This window comes from Lepidochelys kempii, chromosome 2 (assembly GCF_965140285.1).
Source record: "Lepidochelys kempii isolate rLepKem1 chromosome 2, rLepKem1.hap1, whole genome shotgun sequence".
NCBI classification, from domain to species: Eukaryota; Metazoa; Chordata; order Testudines; family Cheloniidae; genus Lepidochelys; species Lepidochelys kempii.
The window spans coordinates 245,845,385-245,865,794 of NC_136381.1; the positions used below are offsets into that span (position 1 = coordinate 245,845,385).

Below are 20,410 nucleotides of genomic sequence, written 5' to 3' on the forward strand. Positions count from 1 at the left end.
TAGTTTTCTATGTGTGTTTGCTTTTAGACAACAATAATTATATAAACTCCTGTGACATAGTATATCAATAGTTCATTTACATTTTTTCTCTTTAGTGAAAAACCATTTTCTGGATATTTTTAAACTGCCAAGCACCCGAAGAATGTAAATCCAAAACCTCTTAACACTTACAAGACAGAACCAGAAACACTTGTTTGATCAAATCCTAACAGTTACTAACAAGTACAGGCCAACCTAAAACACCCACAGCATACACAATACACAGCAAGACTATAGCCAAGATTTAAAAAAAAATATTAGCCTCAAGCTAAACTCCTATGTTTAGGTATCTAAATAAATAGCCTGGTTGTTCAAAGCTGCTGTGCTGATCATCCATCAGCTTCCATTACAATCAACAGATTCTACTAAGCGCTCAGCACTCCTGAAAATCAGGCCACTGATTTAGGCATCTAAATATGCATTTTGGAACCTAATTTAGGCTCCTATTTTTGAAACTCTTGGCCTTTATGCCTAAAGATTCCTCTGCCCTGTTTGGGTTTTTTTCTGCCATTTTATTTGTTTCTAGTTGTAGAATTGTCTCTACTTTATATTTCTTGTTTCCTTCATTGCCTGATTTCCTTTAAAGCATAAGTTCTTCCTGGTTTTATCTATTTGCATGTTGCCATACTTTCTCAGTTCCTATATATATAATCAATATTTTCTGTATTCATGTTTAAACTCTTGGCCAGTGGCTAAGAATAAATGGCAATAAATCTAAGCCAGAAAGTTTATACTCTAGCAGTTCCATTTTTCCAAAGACTATGGAAAGTTTTCAGAGTAGCAGCCGTGTTAGCCTGTATCCACTGAAAGAAAAGGAGTACTTGTGGCACCTTAGAAACTAACAAATTTATTTGAGCACAAGTTTTCGTGAGCTACAGCTCACTTCATCGGAGCATCCTGGGTTTAGCAGGCCAATGCTCAAACCACTGAGCTATCCCTCCCCCTCTGAGACTACAGAACATATATGACAGAAAACCTAAGTGGAGAAAGGGTTAGTAAACATTACAGAGAAGGTATGGCCATCTAATGATACAGAGCTCAAGGATTCATGGAAAATCTTGGCCCACATTTTGGGGATCTCAAGGCTTCCATGCAAAGTACTTTCCTTGGTTTGTGGATGTGATGCCATTGTTTGGCGGTCTGCAACTGCATTTGTAATACCACACCTGGGGCATGGGTCCTCAGCAATGGGTTTTGAACCTGGGACCTCTGGTTTTAAATGCATAGAGCCTCTACTGCCTGAGCAAAAAGTCTCACCTCTGTTAGCTTAGGCTGTATAAGGACAACCTCTTTGGCCCAGCTACCACTACAGGGGAACAAAGCAGCACACTGACTGGCTTACATACACTACTATCCGTTCCTATGAGGGGAACAGAAGCCAGGGACTTAAAATAACATTGTAAGTAGCAGTAACAAGCGCTCTCCCCCACCCCAGTATTTTTTGCAAACTAAATGGCATGTTTTGTTTGCACTGCATGTGGGGGTCATGATATTAGCTGTTCACAACATTTGTGGGTGGCCACCTGGTATGCATGCGAATGTTCCCTAATTTTAATCTGATTTTTTTTTTTCTTCAGAATGTCATACTGGAACAGCATTATTCACATCGTTCTTCCATAAAAAAATACAACTCATCCAACCAGGAAGAAGAAACAACAACAGGTGATTTAGGTGATTTATCCTACACCACAAATCAGAAATAATGAAAACAGAATAGTTAAAATGAACAAACTGTGAATAACACACAGGCTGAAATTTTCAAAGACAAGAAATGATAATTAACTGCAGCTTGCTTTAAGACTTCAACATAGACTTTGATCCTGATGTAAGTCTACCATTCAGGCGAGAATGAGTCAACAGGATTGTTTGTCTGAGGTGACTGACAATGCTAGTGACTGAATATGTTTGCTTATACATAAAATTTGGAACCAAGTACATCGTGTATTAGGGTGGGTGGGCCTAGTAAAGGTAGTTTGGTTGTTTTATAAGCACTGCATTAGATCACTGCAAAAACAGTGCAACTCTATTAAGGATTTGTGAAAGTTAGTATAAGAGAAACAAATCAATTATTGCTTCAAGTTGTTTAATGACAAAACACATCCTTACTTATCTGTAGTACTACTTTGCCTGTTAAATTTTAGAGGGATCTTAGTGACCTTCTCACTGTTATTTTAAATACTTTACATTATTTTCAGAGTTCTAGACTTTTCATCTTTCCAGTTTTTAAGCTGTTTTGCATCTGTGATTTAACGTTACAAACAAACAAATTATTCCTGTTAAGTGTCTGTTTGGTGAACGCTTCCTAATAATGAATATACTGGTAGGGCTCAAGACTGGTTTATGAACAATTCGTAAACTAGGGGAAAATCAGGATCATTGTACCACTAATCTATGCACAATGAATGAATGGTTAGATCAGGCCCACATGGCATATGCAGCTGCTGATCCCTAACTCCACCCTCTAGCCTTCTAGCCGCACACACTGAGGTCTCACAAACCGTTTTGCCCGTTGGATGCTGAGGTGAAGAATCCTCCTACCCAGTGCCCTCTCCCCTTCCACCAAGACTTTCAGGTTCTTTTAAATCTAAGTACTTTGCTTTTGCATCCTTCCATGCCATGCAGTATAAGAGAGCATAATAGGAGGCACTAGCTCATAGATAGACAGCAACAGGCACCATAGATATAACCATGATAGGTAAGTTCCTTTGAAAGGAATTTCCTAGGAAGAATATTACTTGGCTTTAAAGGACTATTACTCTATACCAATTTTATGATGAAATTCAAAGTATCTCCTACCAAGCCTCTATCTTTCATTAAAGTTTTTATTTTAATTATACCAAATACAGTACAAGGTTATTTTTAGAGAAACAGTTGTTAAATTCCAAACTGAATATATTGTTTTAAGATTTCTTTGTTAAAATGCTCCAGACAAAAATTATTCTGTGCACTGGGCAGAAAAACAGAACAGCTCATTTAATTATTCAAATGGTATGACTTACCTTTGGAAGTTCTGCATCTGGTCTTCTGTGAGACAATAATTTGTAGGTGTTAAGGTTGTTTTCAAAGCTCCTAAAGAAGGAAAAACAATATTTTCATTATGTAGTTTTTAAATTCTTTGAAGAAAATATGTGTTTTTGTAACTAATAAGGATCTCTCTGTCTATGCAGTTTTGACAAGTTGCTAAATTTGGCACTCTGCATCCCAAATAGAAGTCACACACATTATAGGTTTCAGAGTAGCAGCCGTGTTCGTCTGTATCCGCAAAAAGAACAGGAGTCCTTGTGGCACCTTAGAGACTAACAAATTTATTTGAGCAAAAGCTTTCATGGACTAAAACCCACTTCATCGGATGCATGCAGTGGAAAATACAGTAGGAAGATATATATATTATACACACACACACACACACACACAGAGAACATGAAACAATGCATGTTATCATATACACTATAACGAGAGTGATCAGTTAAGGTGAGCTATTACCAACAAGAGAGAAAAAAAAAACCTTTTGTAGTGATAATCAAAGTGGGCCATTTCCAGCAGTTGACAAGAACGTGTGAGGAACAGTAGGGGGAAAAAATAAACATGCAAAAACAAACAAATATTTCTCCATGTTTATTTTTCCCCCTACTGTTCCTCACACATTCTTGTAAACTGCTGGAAATGGCCCACCTTGATTATCACTACAAAAGGTTTTTTTTCCCTCTCCTGCTGGTACTAGCTCACCTTAACTGATCACTCTCATTATAGTGTATATGATAACACGCATTGTTTCATGTTCTCTGTGTGTATATATATCTTCCTACTGTATTTTCCACTGCATGCATCCGATGAAGTGAGTTTTAGCCCACAAAAGCTTATTCTCAAATAAATTTGTTAGTCTCTAGGTTGCCACAAGTACTCCTGTTCTTTTTAGACACATTATAGACTCCCAAAACCAGAGTTCTGATTTTACAGAGATGATTTAGAAAGATGAAAGGGGTTGTTAGTATTGTTCTCATTACCTGCTAGTATCAGACAAGGTCCCTGCTAGAAGCACATACAGGGTCATAATTTTTTTACAATCAGAAGTGATCTTTTTAGTGATGGAAGGAGGATCAGTCTCCTATTGCTAATCACTTTTAGCCCTGAATATGTGTGAATGGAAAGCAGCAGGATGGCCAGACTTCACTGTCATACCAGAGAGGAGAAAATTTAAGGCCAAACACTATTACATTTTCTACAAGAGAGCTGCAACAGGAAGCTTCACTTTCACCCCTAACTGACATGAATGAGGGTGTAAGGTTGCCTCACAAAAACTGAATGGCAAGATGCAAACTTACAGCAATTAAGCTGGTTCAGGAGGTGCCCCTGACTAGACAATGACTGGTTTCAGAGTAACAGCCGTGTTAGTCTGTATTCGCAAAAAGAGAAGGAGTACTTGTGGCACCTTAGAGACTAACCAATTTATTTGAGCATAAGCTTTCGTGAGCTACAGCTCCGATGCATCCGATGAAGTGAGCTGTAGCTCACGAAAGCTTATGCTCAAATAAATTGGTTAGTCTCTAAGGTGCCACAAGTCCTCCTTTTCTTTAGACAATGACTATTTCTAGTCTGCAGAAGAGAAAAGGAAACTAAGGATTTTAGTTTAGAAGATGCACATTCTTCAACAGAAGTTATTCTTCTGAGCTGGGTGAAATTTTGTTATGGGATTGAGAGTGATAGGTATGAACTCACCCTTCATTAAACATAACTGTAAACATAAGCCCCCATCTAAGACAAATGGAGTGTTAACCTGCCCAAGAGCTTTTTCTTAGTATTGCTTTCAGAGAGATACAGCCTAATGGAGCAGCTGAAAGCACTGCGCCCGACCCTAGAAGAAATCCAAGGAGAAATTTGGGGGTCAGGGATGCAGGTTGACTAACATGCTCTTGGCGCTGTGAGCAAAAGAAGCTGTTTCTGGCTATTCGATTCCTTCTGCATTCAAAGACGCAGGACCTCGTAGGTTCTTTGTAAATAACCAAAACTACATCAAAGCAATACCTTTCTATCACCAATTTCTATTCCCAACTGGAACATCCACAGAGCCCCAAATTGACTAGCTGCTCAGATCAAAAGGGCAACATTATTAAACTAAAGAGTAAATAATACCAAAGACTGCAACTCAAGTTACAGTGGCTGACCTTAAAAACTTTACAATGTTATCTTTGCAACTACTGGAAGTTAATATGACTTAGTATAGGGAACACCTAGGGAGTATACTGTGGTAATATTATTTATTTACAAAAGCTATTGAAAAGTATTAAAGGTGATAATGACTGTATCTTACTCTCTAAAGTGCTTATCTTCGTTATATATAAATTTACAACTGAGTATACTGACTTACATAAGGAAACACATTTTTATCAGGTAGCATTCACCCACTTTAACCACAATCACAGTGACTTTCCAAATTCAGACACTTAACAGGAATAATTTGTTTGTTTGTAACGTTAAATCACAGGTGCAAAACAGCTTAAAAACTGGAAAGATGAAAAGTCTAGAACTCTGAAAATAATGTAAAGTATTTAAAATAACAGTGAGAAGGTCACTAAGATCCCTCTAAAATTTAACAGGCAAAGTAGCACTACAGATAAGTAAGGATGTGTTTTGTCATTAAACAACTTGAAGCAATAATTGATTTGTTTCTCTTATACTAACTTTCACAAATCCTTAATAGAGTTGCACTGTTTTTGCAGTGATCTAATGCAGTGCTTATAAAACAACCAAACTACCTTTACTAGGCCCACCCACCCTAATACACGATGTACTTGGTTCCAAATTTTATGCATAAGCAAACATATTCAGTCACTAGCATTATCAGTCACCTCAGACAAACAATCCTGTTGACTCATTCCCGCCTGAATGGTAGACTTACATCAGGATCAAAGTCTATGTTGAAGTCTTAAAGCAAGCTGCAGTTAATTATCGTTTCTTGTCTTTGAAAATTATAGGAATATGAACTTTTATAACTGTCCTTTCTAGGTTACTCCTCTGAAACCTCCTCTACCACTGTTACTAGCAATATAATTAACGACATTACTTAAAAATAAAATAGCCAGTGTCAATGTAACCCACATGCCTGGTACTATAGCGTTTGACTTAGTTTCTCTTAGGAGGGGAAGAAAAGCAGTGGAGAAGAGACATAGATCTTGGTTGGATATTCTGTATCTCTGCACACATGCAATGAGCAGGACAGAGCAATTCAGCTAGAAGGGCTTAGAAACTTGTAGAACAGGATGTGGCAGTTAAACTAACATGCTCAGTAGCTGGTTCTGAGGCTCTGTAGGAAGTTCTCATTGTGCACAAACCACCGGGCAGGTCACACTCTAGTCACCCTCTGAGAACTGAGCCAATCAGAGTGCCGGGGTGGGGAAGGTTAAAAGTATAGGAGTTAAAGACAGACCTGTGGACTCAGTGGCTGATTGACACAGGACCAAGCACGCATCTGCCATGTGGACTGAGTCCCAATCCTTGTGCCACTTTGGATACAAGATACTGTTTTACCAAAGACTGAGAGGACCAGTCAGCTGTTAACCTGAAGGCTGCACTCCTGCTAGCTGTGGAGATCCCCCGACTGTTCATTTGATGACAGGGTTCTGAAGTGTTTTAAAGGATTGAGATGCTCCCATTTCTCGTGCTCACAACATACCATGGTCACATCATAAAGACTGCAAAATCATCTCTGAGAGAAGATCAGAGCAGAATGTGCTTTGATGTGTGTGCTAACGAACAGAAAATGTTATGCTGAAACCTTATATTTGAATATTTGTAACAGAAACAAAAGGGGGAAGGTCTGTACAAGGTACCAGCAGATTTACTGTCTCAGAGCTTTTCCTTAAAAGTTATTCATAGTATTCCAAATACTATTTATAACATTTTATCCTATTTAAAGTGTGTTTTGTGCGTATTAAATGTTTGCTTAACTAAGAAAGTGTGGTGCTCTCTTTTAAATTAATTGGGGATTATTACCATTTATTTAGCAGAGTCTTAGATACAATATCCCTGGGGTTTAACTCTGTGTAATGCTTTCTGAAAAATCCTGTAAAGACTGAACTCTTGTCTGTGCTTCAGCAAAGCGTTAAGCTGAGGTGCAGGAGGAAAGGGAGTGGCTAGTTATGCAGAATAATGCCTGAGCAGCCCCAGGCTCTGGTACATTAATGGGAAGACAAAGCAGTTCAGTATCTCCTAAAGCAGATAGATGGGTATGATTTGATGTGTTGTACCTTCCACGAAGTCTGACAGCTTCACAAAACTTTCTTTCATCCATTGCTTTCTGTACTTCTTGAGTCTTAAAAATTAATTAAAAGAATAGAATAAAAGGTTAGTAAAAAAAGGACTGTACTGTAAATGGATCGGTTCTGAAATAGCACTACTATTTGGAATACTGAAAGGACAATCCTGATTGATTTGTTGTCTGTTGTGACCTGCATCTCACTGGCATTTTTATATTTTTCTTTCCATTTCTATAGAGGACAAGCAAGTTTGAGGGCGGGAGAGGGAAGATTGGCACCTAAAACACCCACAGAAGGAGAATTTTTTTTTAATTTAAATCGGGATGAACTCTGAATAATTTCGGAGGAGGAAACCAGATTAATGCAAATGGGCTATAATGGATGGAGATTTTGTAATCAAAGAGACAAGGTGCAAAATGAAAGATTCAGATGAAACTGAAAAACAATACAGGTTTCCAAATCTGAAAAAAAGCAGCAATGTTTCTTTGTTGGACTGCATTGTCAGTGATTATTCCTAAAACAACTACATAGTAATTACATACAGCAAAGACATAAGAAGAGGTCATTATTACCAAACACAGTTAAGTGTTCCATTCATGTGTTATAACTAATAACAGACCATTGATTGTTAGAGCACTTTGCTATAGTTAATGAATAAGTGTAAACTGGCTCTTCTCCCGGAACTCACCATCTGCACACACTCCATTAAAGGCAGACGGACAGCTTGGTTCCCAGACAAGGACACAACACAAGCAGGAGTATCTGGTGTAGCCTCTAGAAGGGCCAGGACAGCTTCCACGCCCATACGGCTTGCCTGAAAAATACAGAGAGAGATGTTTCTGTATTTGGGGATGCTCTCAGTACTAAAAAGGAGTAAAATAGTTGGCTCCCACCACAGAAACAGGGAAGTACCCGAGATTTCTCTTTACATTGTTAAAACAATCACTCCTTGATAACTGTGATCACAGCTGGTTATGTTTAATATATTGTGACCCACAGGACAAGTAAGACTGCTCTCACAGCTGGCTTGTCAAGCCCACTGCACAGTCAGGTTTTAATCACAGCTCTTCTAAAGGAAATAGGATTACTAGTAAATACGATTATTAATAAATACATTATAGTGAAGGTCATTCTTTTTTAAAATCTACCCACCTACTTATATCCATATACAGCACCTATCAGCAATAACTGAGCATGTGTATGTGCATGCTGTCTGCACATCCACAAACTATACCTTTCATTCATTTAGGTTGGTGACTTTGATATGTAGCACTGCAAAGATGAATAGCAAAGGCAGTTTAAAGCCAGGTGTACACTAGAAACTTTTGCCAGTATAGTAATGCTTCTGTGTAGTGTGATTATTTTTATGACATTTATATACCAGCAATATCCTTAGTGTAGTTGTAGTTATACTGGCAAAAAACACTCTTTTACCAGTAAGCTTTTTTCATGTGGGGAACTGGTATACACTATACTAGCAAAAGCACTTTTTTTTTTTAACACCATATAAACTGTGTCTATGCGGTGGGAGTTTGTCCGTATGGCTGTACCTGTATAGCTATACCAGCACACACTCTAGTGGAGACAAGGTCTTACACTTTGTCACCCCAATTCTAGTGCATGTGTACAGGGTTTTGCTGTACATAATCCATATTTTTGTCTAACTCCCAGTTCTTTTGTCCATTTAGAGGGATGCCTAAAATAGTAGAATAGAAGACGGCCCCTAACCAGAAAAATTTAAGCATGTTAAGTATAGATTTCAGTGGACCAATTTTGGATTTGATGTGATTCTCCAATTGTGGATTAAATCGCCTATAGTGAGGCGGCAATGGAATCAGCAAGGAGTTAGGAGCCAGTAGTTACTGAGTGTTAAACCTGGCTCTGACACAGTCTCTGTACGTTGCCTGGGGCAAACCACTTTACTTTTCTGTTGCTTGAGTTGGGGACAATAATTATATTTGGCTACTGCACAAAAGTATTGAGGGTGTTAACTCGTTTTTATAAATGATTCAAAATTCTTCAAGGAAAATGTATGCATAAGTGCAAGCACATTACTACTACTGTTGCAACATGCACCCTTCCAGGGTTTGCAGACAGATGTAAGTTATCACCATAGCTTCACTCACCAAAATTCTATCAAAAGCTGAAGGAGTACCTCCTCTTTGAACATGACCCAGGATAGTCACACGAGTGTCAAATCCCAGCTGCTGAACCACAAGCTGCAAAGAATTTCAAAGCATAAATGAGAAATATAAAATACCAGCGACACTATGGCAGTTATACAGTGTGCACACACTGGGAATATTGTATTATTATACTATATATGATATAAATGTCACACAATCAACAATGGTGACACAACTAAGGAATTTACTTAAGTCTCTTTGCATCTAGGTTAGGAAAACTCATCTCCAGACTCCTACTGTAATGTTCAGTTTAAGAATGGTAAAGAAGTTGTTTTGGCTAAAATGCTTTAATTAGAGAGACGCATACTGATGTCATTTATTTAGTAACAAATGACCACTCAGAAAAACAGAAAATATATATGCTGTCCTTAACCTTATAAAAAAGGTTTAAACATCACAATTAGAAGCCTGGAAAAAATAATCTATCTATATTTATAATACGGTTTCTTTATAACCATATTATAAATATACGGTACTAAATATCTTGGAGTAATTGTGCAATTAAACCCCCTGTGAAGGCATTTAGCCTTATACAGATTTTCTGATTCACTGCCTTTGGCTGATGTCCATGAACAAAAGGAGGTACAACAATTTGTTCCAGAAATTTTGCGCTCCACCAAATTAAAAATGTTGTTTTTTATCCCTCTCAGTAACAGTAAAATCTGTGCAGTTTAATAGCCTGATGTTTTTACTGGGAAAATCACAGAGAATGAAATAATTTTATACTGAAAAAAGAACACAAAGAGACACAAAAGAAAAACATATGCAGTTATTTACTGCCTCCAGCTACATTTTCTTTCCAGTCCATTTACTCATCAGTAACGTACAAGTCCAGGCTCACTAAAATAGGATCATTCATCAAAATCTCCTCTGTTATAGTGTAAGGTTAGGATGTAAGCAAACAGAAATAAGTACTGCATACTTTCCCCTCTCCTACCAAGGAGATGTATGAACACCTCACTCACTCTCCCCAAGAGTTACATTCCTGCTATTTATAGTTTCCTAGACTTTTTAACAGACTGAAGTCTGTGTAACAAGCAAGTAGTGTTTTCCTCTGTAAAAAACAAGATGAGTGACAACTATTTCCCATACTTTTACTTAAACACTCTAATCAGTGCAACTAATTTGTAGTTTTTTAAATGGAGTACAATTCTATATTGATAAGTCAAAGACTACTTCATTATTTGAGCGCTCCTGAAAAGTGCCAGATTGACAGCTATGGAGAACAAAGTGCTGTAATCACAGAACAGGTGACACACAGGCAGTGTCAGTTCAAGTTTCCTCACACCATTCTGTCAACGAATGTGTTTCAAAACTTGTTTCCAAAAAGGACCATTCCCAAGCATGAGAGGGTAATTCTATTCGCAGTGCCTATTTAATCCTTGGCATTGGTGAGATTTCCCCAAATGTTTCCTTTACTGGTAAATTGTGATAAGGGCATCATTAGTCCACCAGAAACTTGACAGACCATCACTTATTTTCGACCAAGGACCATCAGATACCATCATCTAATAATTAATTATATGAGACAAATTTAAGCAGATCTCTTAGAGATCAAGTCTCTAAAAATAACACTTCATTGACTGCCCTCTAATTTAACAAAAAATAGGTCCCAATCCAAAGTCCATGGAAACCAATTGAAAGATTCCCGTTTACCTCAATGGGCTCTGAATTAAGTCCATAAAGCACAAGCATAAAAATGCAACTGGCAAGTACTGTAAGAGGCTGTATTACCAGAATGCCTGTGGAAATTCTAGTTTTAGCAGTGGAAAGGGAACTACACTAAATTATAGCCACAGCAGAAGCTGTATTACAAAGAGGTTTGATACTTACATCCTTAACCTTTTCTGAAGTTATAGGTTTGTTGTGAGAATCAATGGCACCTTCTGCCACAATTATGATATTCAGCCTTTTCTTTCGTGCACGGTTCTATGAGAAGAAAAACACTGGATGTTGTAAAAAAAAAAAAAAAAACCAAACCCGAAACAAGGTACACCATTAAAAAAAAGAGTTTTGAAAGCTAACTACTGCATATTAACTACTGCATTAAAGCTAACTACTGCATTTTAAACTCCAGTGACTAGAATCTTTTCCTTTGGATAATTTACCAAAAGTATTTGTAGCTCAACTAATCCAATCAAAAAGGAGAGAAAGACATCTATATACAGTAGAACCTCAGAGTTACGAACACCTCGGGAATGGAGGTTGTTTGTAACGCTGAACAAAACATTATGGTTGTTCTTCAAAAGTTTACAACCAAACATTGACTTAATACAGCTTTGAAACTTTATTATGCAGAAGAAAAATGCTGCTTTTAACCATCTAAATGAAACAAGCACAGAAATAGTTTCCTTACCTTGTCAAACTTTCCCTTTATTTTTTAGTAGTTTACATTTAACACAGTACTGTACTGTATTTACTTTTGGGTTTTTTTGGTCTGCTGCTACCTGATTGCATACTTCCAGTTCCAAATGAGGTGTGTGGTTGACTGGTCGGTTCATAACTCTGAGGTTCTACTGTTTTTGCCTGGTTATTAATTTAGTGTTGTCAAAAATCTCAACACTGCTCCATATCCTGGAGATCTTTCACTCCCCGAAACTCACACAAAAAGAAAAACATACACTGGGAGACCAAAAGGAATGCATCAGTTTAGATTCTCATTACTACTAATATACTTAATTTAGTATTTTTCATTGTTACTTTTACAAGCCTTGTGGAAGAAGTGTTCTTATTTTTCCTTTCAAGATTTCAGTGTTAACGTGCCTCATATGCTTCTCGTATCAGCAAAGAAACCAGTTAATTGCTGGAAATGTCTTCCCTTTAAAAATGTTCTGCTGGCTAAGTGGGTGAATTCAAAGAGATGGGAATACTATCCTGGTTTTGTAGTGTATGCTTTCCGTATGCTAATGCATTACTACATGTTTGAAAGCACTCACGTAATTCCGCTTTTATACTAGATTATATTAATGCTCTTTGAAATAATGCGCATGTATAAAAGTTTCTAGCGTAAAATTAAATGTTCTGCATAAGACACCAGGGACAAAGATGACAAACCAGAAAACAGATCCACGATGGCTATGTTTGTGGGACCTATGGTAGCCCTAGAGGGAATCTAACTGTGCTTCAAACAGCGGGAGAATGTGGGAATAGAGGCATTTAAGACCAAATAGTTCTACCATTGAAATCAATAGCAAAAATTTGATTGAATCCTACTGGACAGGATTTGGCCCATATCATTTATGTTGCTAGGCACCTCTTTTCAGATGTGAGCATCACATGGCATACAAAATGTTCAAGATGCAGTAACAGCTTACCTCAGAAAGCTTAACACACATCTGCTCCTCCCATCCTTCTTCTGGGGGGTATTCCGGAATAAATACCCAATCCGCACCACAAGCTAATGCACTAACAAGAGCTAGATACCTAGTAAGCACACATTAAAAAAATACAAATAAGAAGACAATTAAACTTCAAATCTTAGTTTTTTTATAATTAAATTTTACTAGACACAAACTGGTGAGAACAGTACATACCCACAGTGTCTTCCCATAACTTCTAGGACAAAGGTCCTCTGATGGCTATAAAATGACAAGAGAGATCAACAACATTATTGCAATTGAAAGACCCAATCCAAATCCCATTGAAGTCAGTGGGAGCTGGGATCAGTCCCTGACACCAAGAATAACACAGTAAACCCAGAAGTAAAAATATAATCGCTTGTCTGATCCAGGGAAATGTTGTACCCTCTTTAAAACTTTTCAGGTCCAGAAGATGTTACCCAGATGCAGGCTGTGCACAGTAAGGAATATACAAAATGACTGGTGATAACAAGGAGAGATGGGGTCGGGGGGAGGGGAGGGTGCTAAGGTTTAAGAGCAATGCAATAAATATTTCTTTAATTATTTTTCATCCACTGTACATGCAAACCAGTTTTTTATTGTAGTGCTTCTCTAAAATGCATTGATTTATTTTCGTAAGAGACCGAAATTTTGCATAAAAAATAAGTAAAAAACAAAGGGTGAAAGAATATTTAATCCATCAATCATAGCAGTTTCACTTCAAGGATTGTAACTATTTGGTTTCTAATAACTATATTGATTACCAGGCTAACTGTAAAACCAGCATGGTCATTGATTTATGTGTCAAGAGTGAAACTGAATCAAGTATCTATGTTTTTTCATATGTATTTCTGTAGCACGGAATACCAATGCAGAAGCATGAGATACTAAAAAAGAAAGCCAAGCTTTAGTGCACCTGCCCCTCTGGCTAAAGTCTGTATACTTTTGCCTTCTAGAAGCAGCCTGTTATTTTCATACTATTGCGCATGTCTGACAAAGTGAGAAATATCAGTCAAAGTGACAACATAGCTGAGCTGTAACTATATATCTTTTCTCACCAGTTCAGAAAAGTCTTTTCCAGAGTTCCAGTTTCCTTCGGGTGAAATTCATCCCTGTGCAGAGAATCACCACCAGCCCTCTGTGCTGAAGAGGCATTTAACTAGTGCACAGGGCCTTGTGCTGATCTGTACAGGAGTGAATTTCACTCTTAAAAGTTTTGTGATGATGAATATAGTAAGGTGATGGACAAATGGAAACTGGATTAACATATCAACTTTTCCCCTCTGAAGATATGAGTTTAACTCTTGCTCAGGTTTGCACTCTCATTGTTTTCCCTTATGGACGTTTGCTCATATCTCACAGACACCCCAAATTTTGGAACAGTGCAGCCTGACTGGTCTCCTGCAATCATAAAAGGCCCAGGACTGAAATAAGGTGTTGCTGCATTTTAGGATGGAGGTTACCACTGCACAATCATTGCCCAGATTACATTGCATTCTCCCTGAAGTTATAAGCATCTTTCTTTCATCATCATCATCATCATCATCCATATTTTAATTAGAAAGTCACAAATGAAAACAGAAAGTATATTTTCACAATTCAATCCAGTTAGCAAAATAAAAGGATTAAATTTACAAACACAAAACACACATAAAAATGCTCCCTGACCATGTATGCTCTATCTCTCAGACTATCCTCACCCCAATTCTCTCCCACAACACACAAAGCAATTCAAGAGGGTTAACTTTTGCTCTCAATGTAATTCTGGGTCTAAACAGTCTAAGAACCTTACATCACATTAGTTCATACATATGAAGTATCCTATGACAACTAAATCATAAACATGCCTGATTTTATCACTGGGAAAAACGTAGTAATTTAAAATTTCGTGTATTCTCCCATGCATCCTGTTACCTTTGAGCAGTGGTCATGATGGCATCCACAACTTCAATGATTCTGTGCAAGGCCGAGTCAGTACCAATGGTCATATCGGTGCCACAGAAGTCATTATCTATGGATCCAACCATCCCCACAATGTTGAGGTAAACATATTTCTTCACAGCTTCTTCTTCAATCTTGCCTGCAGAGAAATAGCCGTAAAACCATCCATTAACAATAGCCAGCCACATGAGATGAAGCAAAATCAGACTGTAGCTGCAATGTAACAATGTAGTCTTTTTTTTTTGTAAGAGTTAAAATTTCTAAAATAAAAAACACATTTCCGTAGGAAAAGGATTAGCCAAGCTAAAAAAGCTGAATAAAACTTCTTGGAGCAAGAGGACAGCTTTTCTTTAAGATCAGCTGTCTTTTGGAACAAACCAAAAGCACTTCATCCCACTGAGTGATTTGCTGGGCCATTTGTTCAGGGAGTTTAGAACTAGCCTTGAGGTTGTCACTCCCTAAACCCGAAACCCATCATTTAGATTACGCTCTCAATGTATGGGACAGAGAGAAGTAAAGGGGTGCAACTGAACTGTGGATGTGACTCAGCATGTTCCCAGTGGACAGGAAATTCTAAAACGAGGGGGAATATATGGTCACCAGCATGAAATGCTGGGTAAAACCCTTTCTGTGTGACTGAAAGACTCCAGTACATTCTTTCATGACTGAGGAGTGAGTGGGAATGGAGAAGCCACATTCTAAATCTAAGCATGTCTCTCTCAAACTACAATGAAAAAATACTGAGCCAGTCATTTAGAATTCTACATGCAGGAAAGTTACAGAATTTTGCCAAAGACAAATTTCTAATTTGTGCTAGCAAAGTATGTGGTATGAAAGGGTGGGTTTTCATTTTTTTTTTTTTAGTCTAATATTTAAGGACCAAAATACGGCTATCCAAAAGGGGCACAAATGTAACATTGCTAATGTATTATGCAATGCATAGTTCATTCAGTTCCTGGGAATCTTTTTGAGAAGTTTCTCAGCGATTATGTGATGTGACAGCCCAATACACTTGGAGCTGAGTCTGAAAACAAGTATGTAGCTTTACTCACTTGAGTATTTCCGGCGACTTCAGTTGAAAGATTGTATATTATTCATGTGTTTAAGACTAAATTCCAATCTCAGATTAGTTATTTTTAGAAAAATAGAGGCTAAAGTAGAGGAAGTGAACTAAGGGAATGGGAACTGGAGCCAACACAAACATAAACTGCAATTTATAACATCAAGGAGACAACCTCACTGCAACCACGTCCACTGCACCATTTTGGTGCAACTGAGCAACACATAATAGCTGGGACATTTTCTATTATTACAGAGGAAGGTGGTAGCAAAGTCTATATAAAGGTTGCCCAACGCTATCCCTTAAAAAGGTTTCTTATAAATCTACTGTTTGTAGCAAGCCTGAATATTCGGTAGGGGTTTCCCCTCGGGATACATAGTGCCTTTTTTGTCCTGTGAAATTCCATTCAGATTTGGCTGAGATATTAAAAATCACCATTACTTTCTCTCACATGTTCCTCAGGATATGTCTTCACTGCAGAAATAACTCTGGCTCTTTTTGGTTGTTGCCCCTACCCACTACCCTATCCACACATGAAAACTTCTCACTCAAACTAATGCAATGAAGACATAACTGCGGGAAATTCTGGCAGCCTGCCAAAAACCTCACTGACAATTCCCCAGCCTAAGCTCATGCTAGCCCCAAACCAGCAGCACCAAGGAGCTGAAGGAGCTGTGAAGCAGAGGTGGGGAGGAAAGAGCTGAGCTGAACCAGACTTCTCTGCTCATAAACCATTTGACTATTTATCATTCCCCCCGCCAACCCTTGGGGGAATCACATGGGGCAGAAGCTGCCCCAACTCCCAGGTTGGGGGCAAGGGGAAGGGGGGAGGGGGGAGAGAGAGAGAGAGGCCAACTACCCACAGATCTACCACATGATACCAGAAGCCAGTCATCCCTCTGGGGTAACACATGGGACAGGAGCACCCCTGACTTCTGGGATTGGGGGAGAGAGAACTCCAGGCCAGACTGGGCTTCCCCGCAACAATCCCATAGATCCAGAAACCCACTCCCTCCTCAGAGAAAACAGCCTTCTCTGGGTGCCAGTCAATGTTGTTAATCTGGTACTTCAAGAAGTAGCAGTGCTGGAGGTCCAGGATTCAGACCCTGCTGTTGATTCATAATGGAAAGGTGGTTAAAACTGCACATCATAAAACTTGGTTTTACCCTTTTTTCATTTAATTAAAACTCTAGAATGTTACACACATAAAGACTACATTAAATAAAGTTATTTAGGATGCAAAGTCAAGCACTTAAAACTTAGGAAATGCCATATTTATGGTTTCCTGTGTGTAACACAGGGGTGGGTAAACTTTTTCGCCTGAGGGCCTCATCATAATTGCAAAACTGTATGGAGGGCCGGGTAGAGAAGGCTGTGCCTCCCCGAACAGCCTGGCCCCCACCCCCTATCCACCCCCTCCCACTTCCTACCTCCGACTGCCCCCCTCAGAACCCCCAACCTATCCAACCCCCTCTGCTCCTTGTCCCCTGACCGCCCCCTCCTGGGACCCCCCTCCCCTAACCACCCACCCAGGACGCCACCCCCTATCCAACCCCCCCTGCTCCCTGTCCCCTGACCGCCCCCTCCTGGGACCCCCCTCCCCTAACCACCCACCCAGGACGCCACCCCCTATCCAACCCCCCCTGCTCCCTGTCCCCTGACCGCCCCCTCCTGGGACCCCCCCTCCCCTAACCACCCACCCAGGACGCCACCCCCTATCCAACCCCCCCTGCTCCCTGTCCCCTGACTGCCCCACCCCCTATCCAACCCCCCCCGCTCCCTGTCCCCTGACTGCCCCACCCCCCTATCCAAACCTCCCCCCCCCCCTTCCTCGCCCCCTTACCATGCTGCTCACAGCGGCAGGATGGAGCCAGCCATGTTGGCGCACTGCCTGGCAGGAGCGGCGGGCCAGAGCGCTGGCGGCGCAGTGAGCTGAGGCTGTGGGGGAGGGGAGACAGCAGGGGAGGGGCCGGGGGCTAGTCTCCCAGGCCGGGAGCTCAGGGGCCGGGCAGGATGGTCCCGCGGGCCGGATGTGGCCCGCGGGCCATAGTTTTCCCACCTCTGGTGTAAAAGTATTACTGTGTTATTGAGCACCCCTTGTGGCCAGCGAAGTCTCTGCAGCTTCTAACCTCTTTTTTTCCCTCTCCGTGGGGCCCTTTAAGAACTCACAGAGGCTTTCTCTGATTAACAGTATCCCTGGCTGGGGCTAATTTAATACAAGGACCAGTTTACAGTAACCCAGAGCCCCAAACTAAAATTCATTCCAACAACACAAAGAAAACATCCATTCATTTACTCTGCTGTGAATTTTTTCTCATTCCCAGAACTTTTCTTTCATACCAATATGACACCCCCACCAGTCCTCCCAGATCTCCCTCGCTGGGGCTCTGACGTCCAGTCCCAAATGCAGTTAGAGTTTCTTGCCCCTCAGGAGCCTCCTTCTCACTGGGCTTTACCCTCCAAGCTCCCTGGTGTCATGATCCAGCAGTAGCCCTTTTTCTCCCTGAAATGTCCATGAGCATAGCTGCAATTCCTTGGGCTTCCCCAATTACTGCAGCCACCTTCTGCTCTTTATAGTGAATTGCCTGATTCCCTCAGGTGTTACTCCTGGGGGAATACTGCTCCACTGTGCATGCACAGAATTTATGTCCTCCGCAGATTTCTTTACTTCCCTGTAGAAAAATGACTTTCTGATGGGGGAGCAAAGGGAAGCCACAAGAGCGGTCATATGACCCTCCCCAGCAGTATGTTTCGGGTGCCCAGGAAGCCGGCAGAGATTTAAATCACTGTGGGGCAGGGGGCTGGACTGAGGAAGACCCAGCTGGTGTCAGGGTTGGGTGCACCCTCACCGCTGAGTCTGTGTCCTGAGGGGAAGCTGCACAGTGATCTCCCACCTCTGTGCAGCCAGTGGCCTGTGTTCCCCAATGCCACACTGGAGCCTCCACATTTATTTGACAAATAAAATTTGCAAGAATTTTGCAGAATTTTAAAATACCATGCACAGTATTTTTAATTTTTTGGTACAGAATGCCCTCAGGAGTAAGGTATGGATCAATCTGTAATCGGGATGGCTTAGACCCAGGTTCTTCAGCCCATGGGGTAAGCCACACTGTTACACTTTGCAACTTTAATTTGGCCCCTTTTGTGTATGCATTACGATAGTCTTTAATTACATGATCCTGTGCTATTTTTTTTCCCCACAGGAACTCTGACTCATTGAGAACACAGGATGGATGCACAAAGGGACTGAAAAGTTATGTGTAAACAATCATAAATCTAGCATTTCCTAATTGTCATGTGGTTGACTTTGCAACCTAAATAACATTCTTTGAATGTAATTTTTCTGTGTAATAATAACACATAATTTTCTTTCATCAGTTGAGGAAGATCTAAGTGTTCTGCATGTCCACAGAGATGCAAACTTACCACTTTGTGCCAGTTCCTCTAGAAGTCCACTCCATTCTTCACGAAAGAGATTAGCACCTGTTAAACTACCATCACCACCAATCACACAAAGGTTAGTGATTCCACGCTGAATCAAGTTGAAAGCTGCCTTCAAACGGCCTTCCCGGGCACGAAATTCTTTGCAGCGTGCGCTACCAATAACTGTCCCTCCCTGGAAAAAGGAAATAAATCAGTTCTAATTTATCTTTGTCATATTTTATGTTAAATGCTAATTCTTGTTATGTTGATTTGTTAATTAAGAAAATATTAACAAAAAAAGAGTATGGGAGTACACTAGAAAATAATAGAGAGTTACCCAAACCTCTAGGAAAATTACATTCTAAAAACTATGGTACATGTATATCAGGCAATGAGGCAGGAAACAAGTGTGGTAGATACATACTTGCAGACTGTTATCCTGTCTCCCTTCAGTCTTCTCTTCTCCAGATTAAACAAACCCATTTTTTTCAATCTTTCCTTGCAAGTCATGTTTTCTAGACCCTTAATCATTTTTGTTGCTCATCTGGACTTTCTCCAATTTGTCCACATCTTTCCTGAAATGTGGCACCCAGAACTGGACACAATACTCCGTCTTATCAGTGCTGAGAGCAGTGGAAGAATTACTTCTCGTGTCTTACTTACAACACTTCTGCTAATACATTCCAGAGTGAGGTTTGCTTTTTTTTACAACAGTGTTACATTGTTGACTCGTATTTAGTTTGTGATCCATTATAACCCTCAGATCCTTTTCTGCAGTACACCCTGCTTGGAAGTCCTTTCCCATTTTGTATTTGTGCAATTGATTGTTTCTTCCTAAGTGGAGAATTTTGCATGCGTCCTTATTGAATTACATCCTATGTATTTCAGGCCATTTCTCCAGTTTGTCAAGATTTGTCCTTTACAGAGCTTGCAATCCCTCCCAGCATGGTATCATCCACAAACTTTATAAGTGTATTCTGTGACATTATCCAAATCATTTTGAATAGAACTGGACCCAGGACAGATCCCTGAGGGACCCACTTGTTATGTCCTTCCAGTCTGATTGTGAAGCATTAATAACTACACTCTGAGTACGCTTTTCCAACCTATTGTGTGCCCACCTTACAGTAGGTTCATCTAGGATATATTTCTCTACCATGTTTATGAGAA

At 39.8% G+C, this 20,410-nt stretch overlaps 1 protein-coding gene across 6 annotated transcripts in view; it reads right to left on the minus strand.

The window, feature by feature from the left end:
• Positions 1-20,410, minus strand: part of PFKP (phosphofructokinase, platelet) — an 85,121-nt gene that overhangs the window by 31,109 nt on the left and 33,602 nt on the right. For all 6 annotated transcript variants that reach the window (XM_073334465.2, XM_073334467.2, XM_073334466.2 and 3 more), the window contains exons 4-12: positions 19,244-19,433; positions 14,731-14,896; positions 13,012-13,056; positions 12,793-12,901; positions 11,312-11,407; positions 9,419-9,511; positions 7,981-8,106; positions 7,284-7,348; positions 3,039-3,108 (exon numbers count right to left, since the gene is read on the minus strand). In XM_073334465.2, coding sequence (XP_073190566.1) covers positions 3,039-3,108; positions 7,284-7,348; positions 7,981-8,106; positions 9,419-9,511; positions 11,312-11,407; positions 12,793-12,901; positions 13,012-13,056; positions 14,731-14,896; positions 19,244-19,433 — 960 coding nt within the window. The remainder of the gene's footprint in view (positions 1-3,038; positions 3,109-7,283; positions 7,349-7,980; positions 8,107-9,418; positions 9,512-11,311; positions 11,408-12,792; positions 12,902-13,011; positions 13,057-14,730; positions 14,897-19,243; positions 19,434-20,410) is intronic.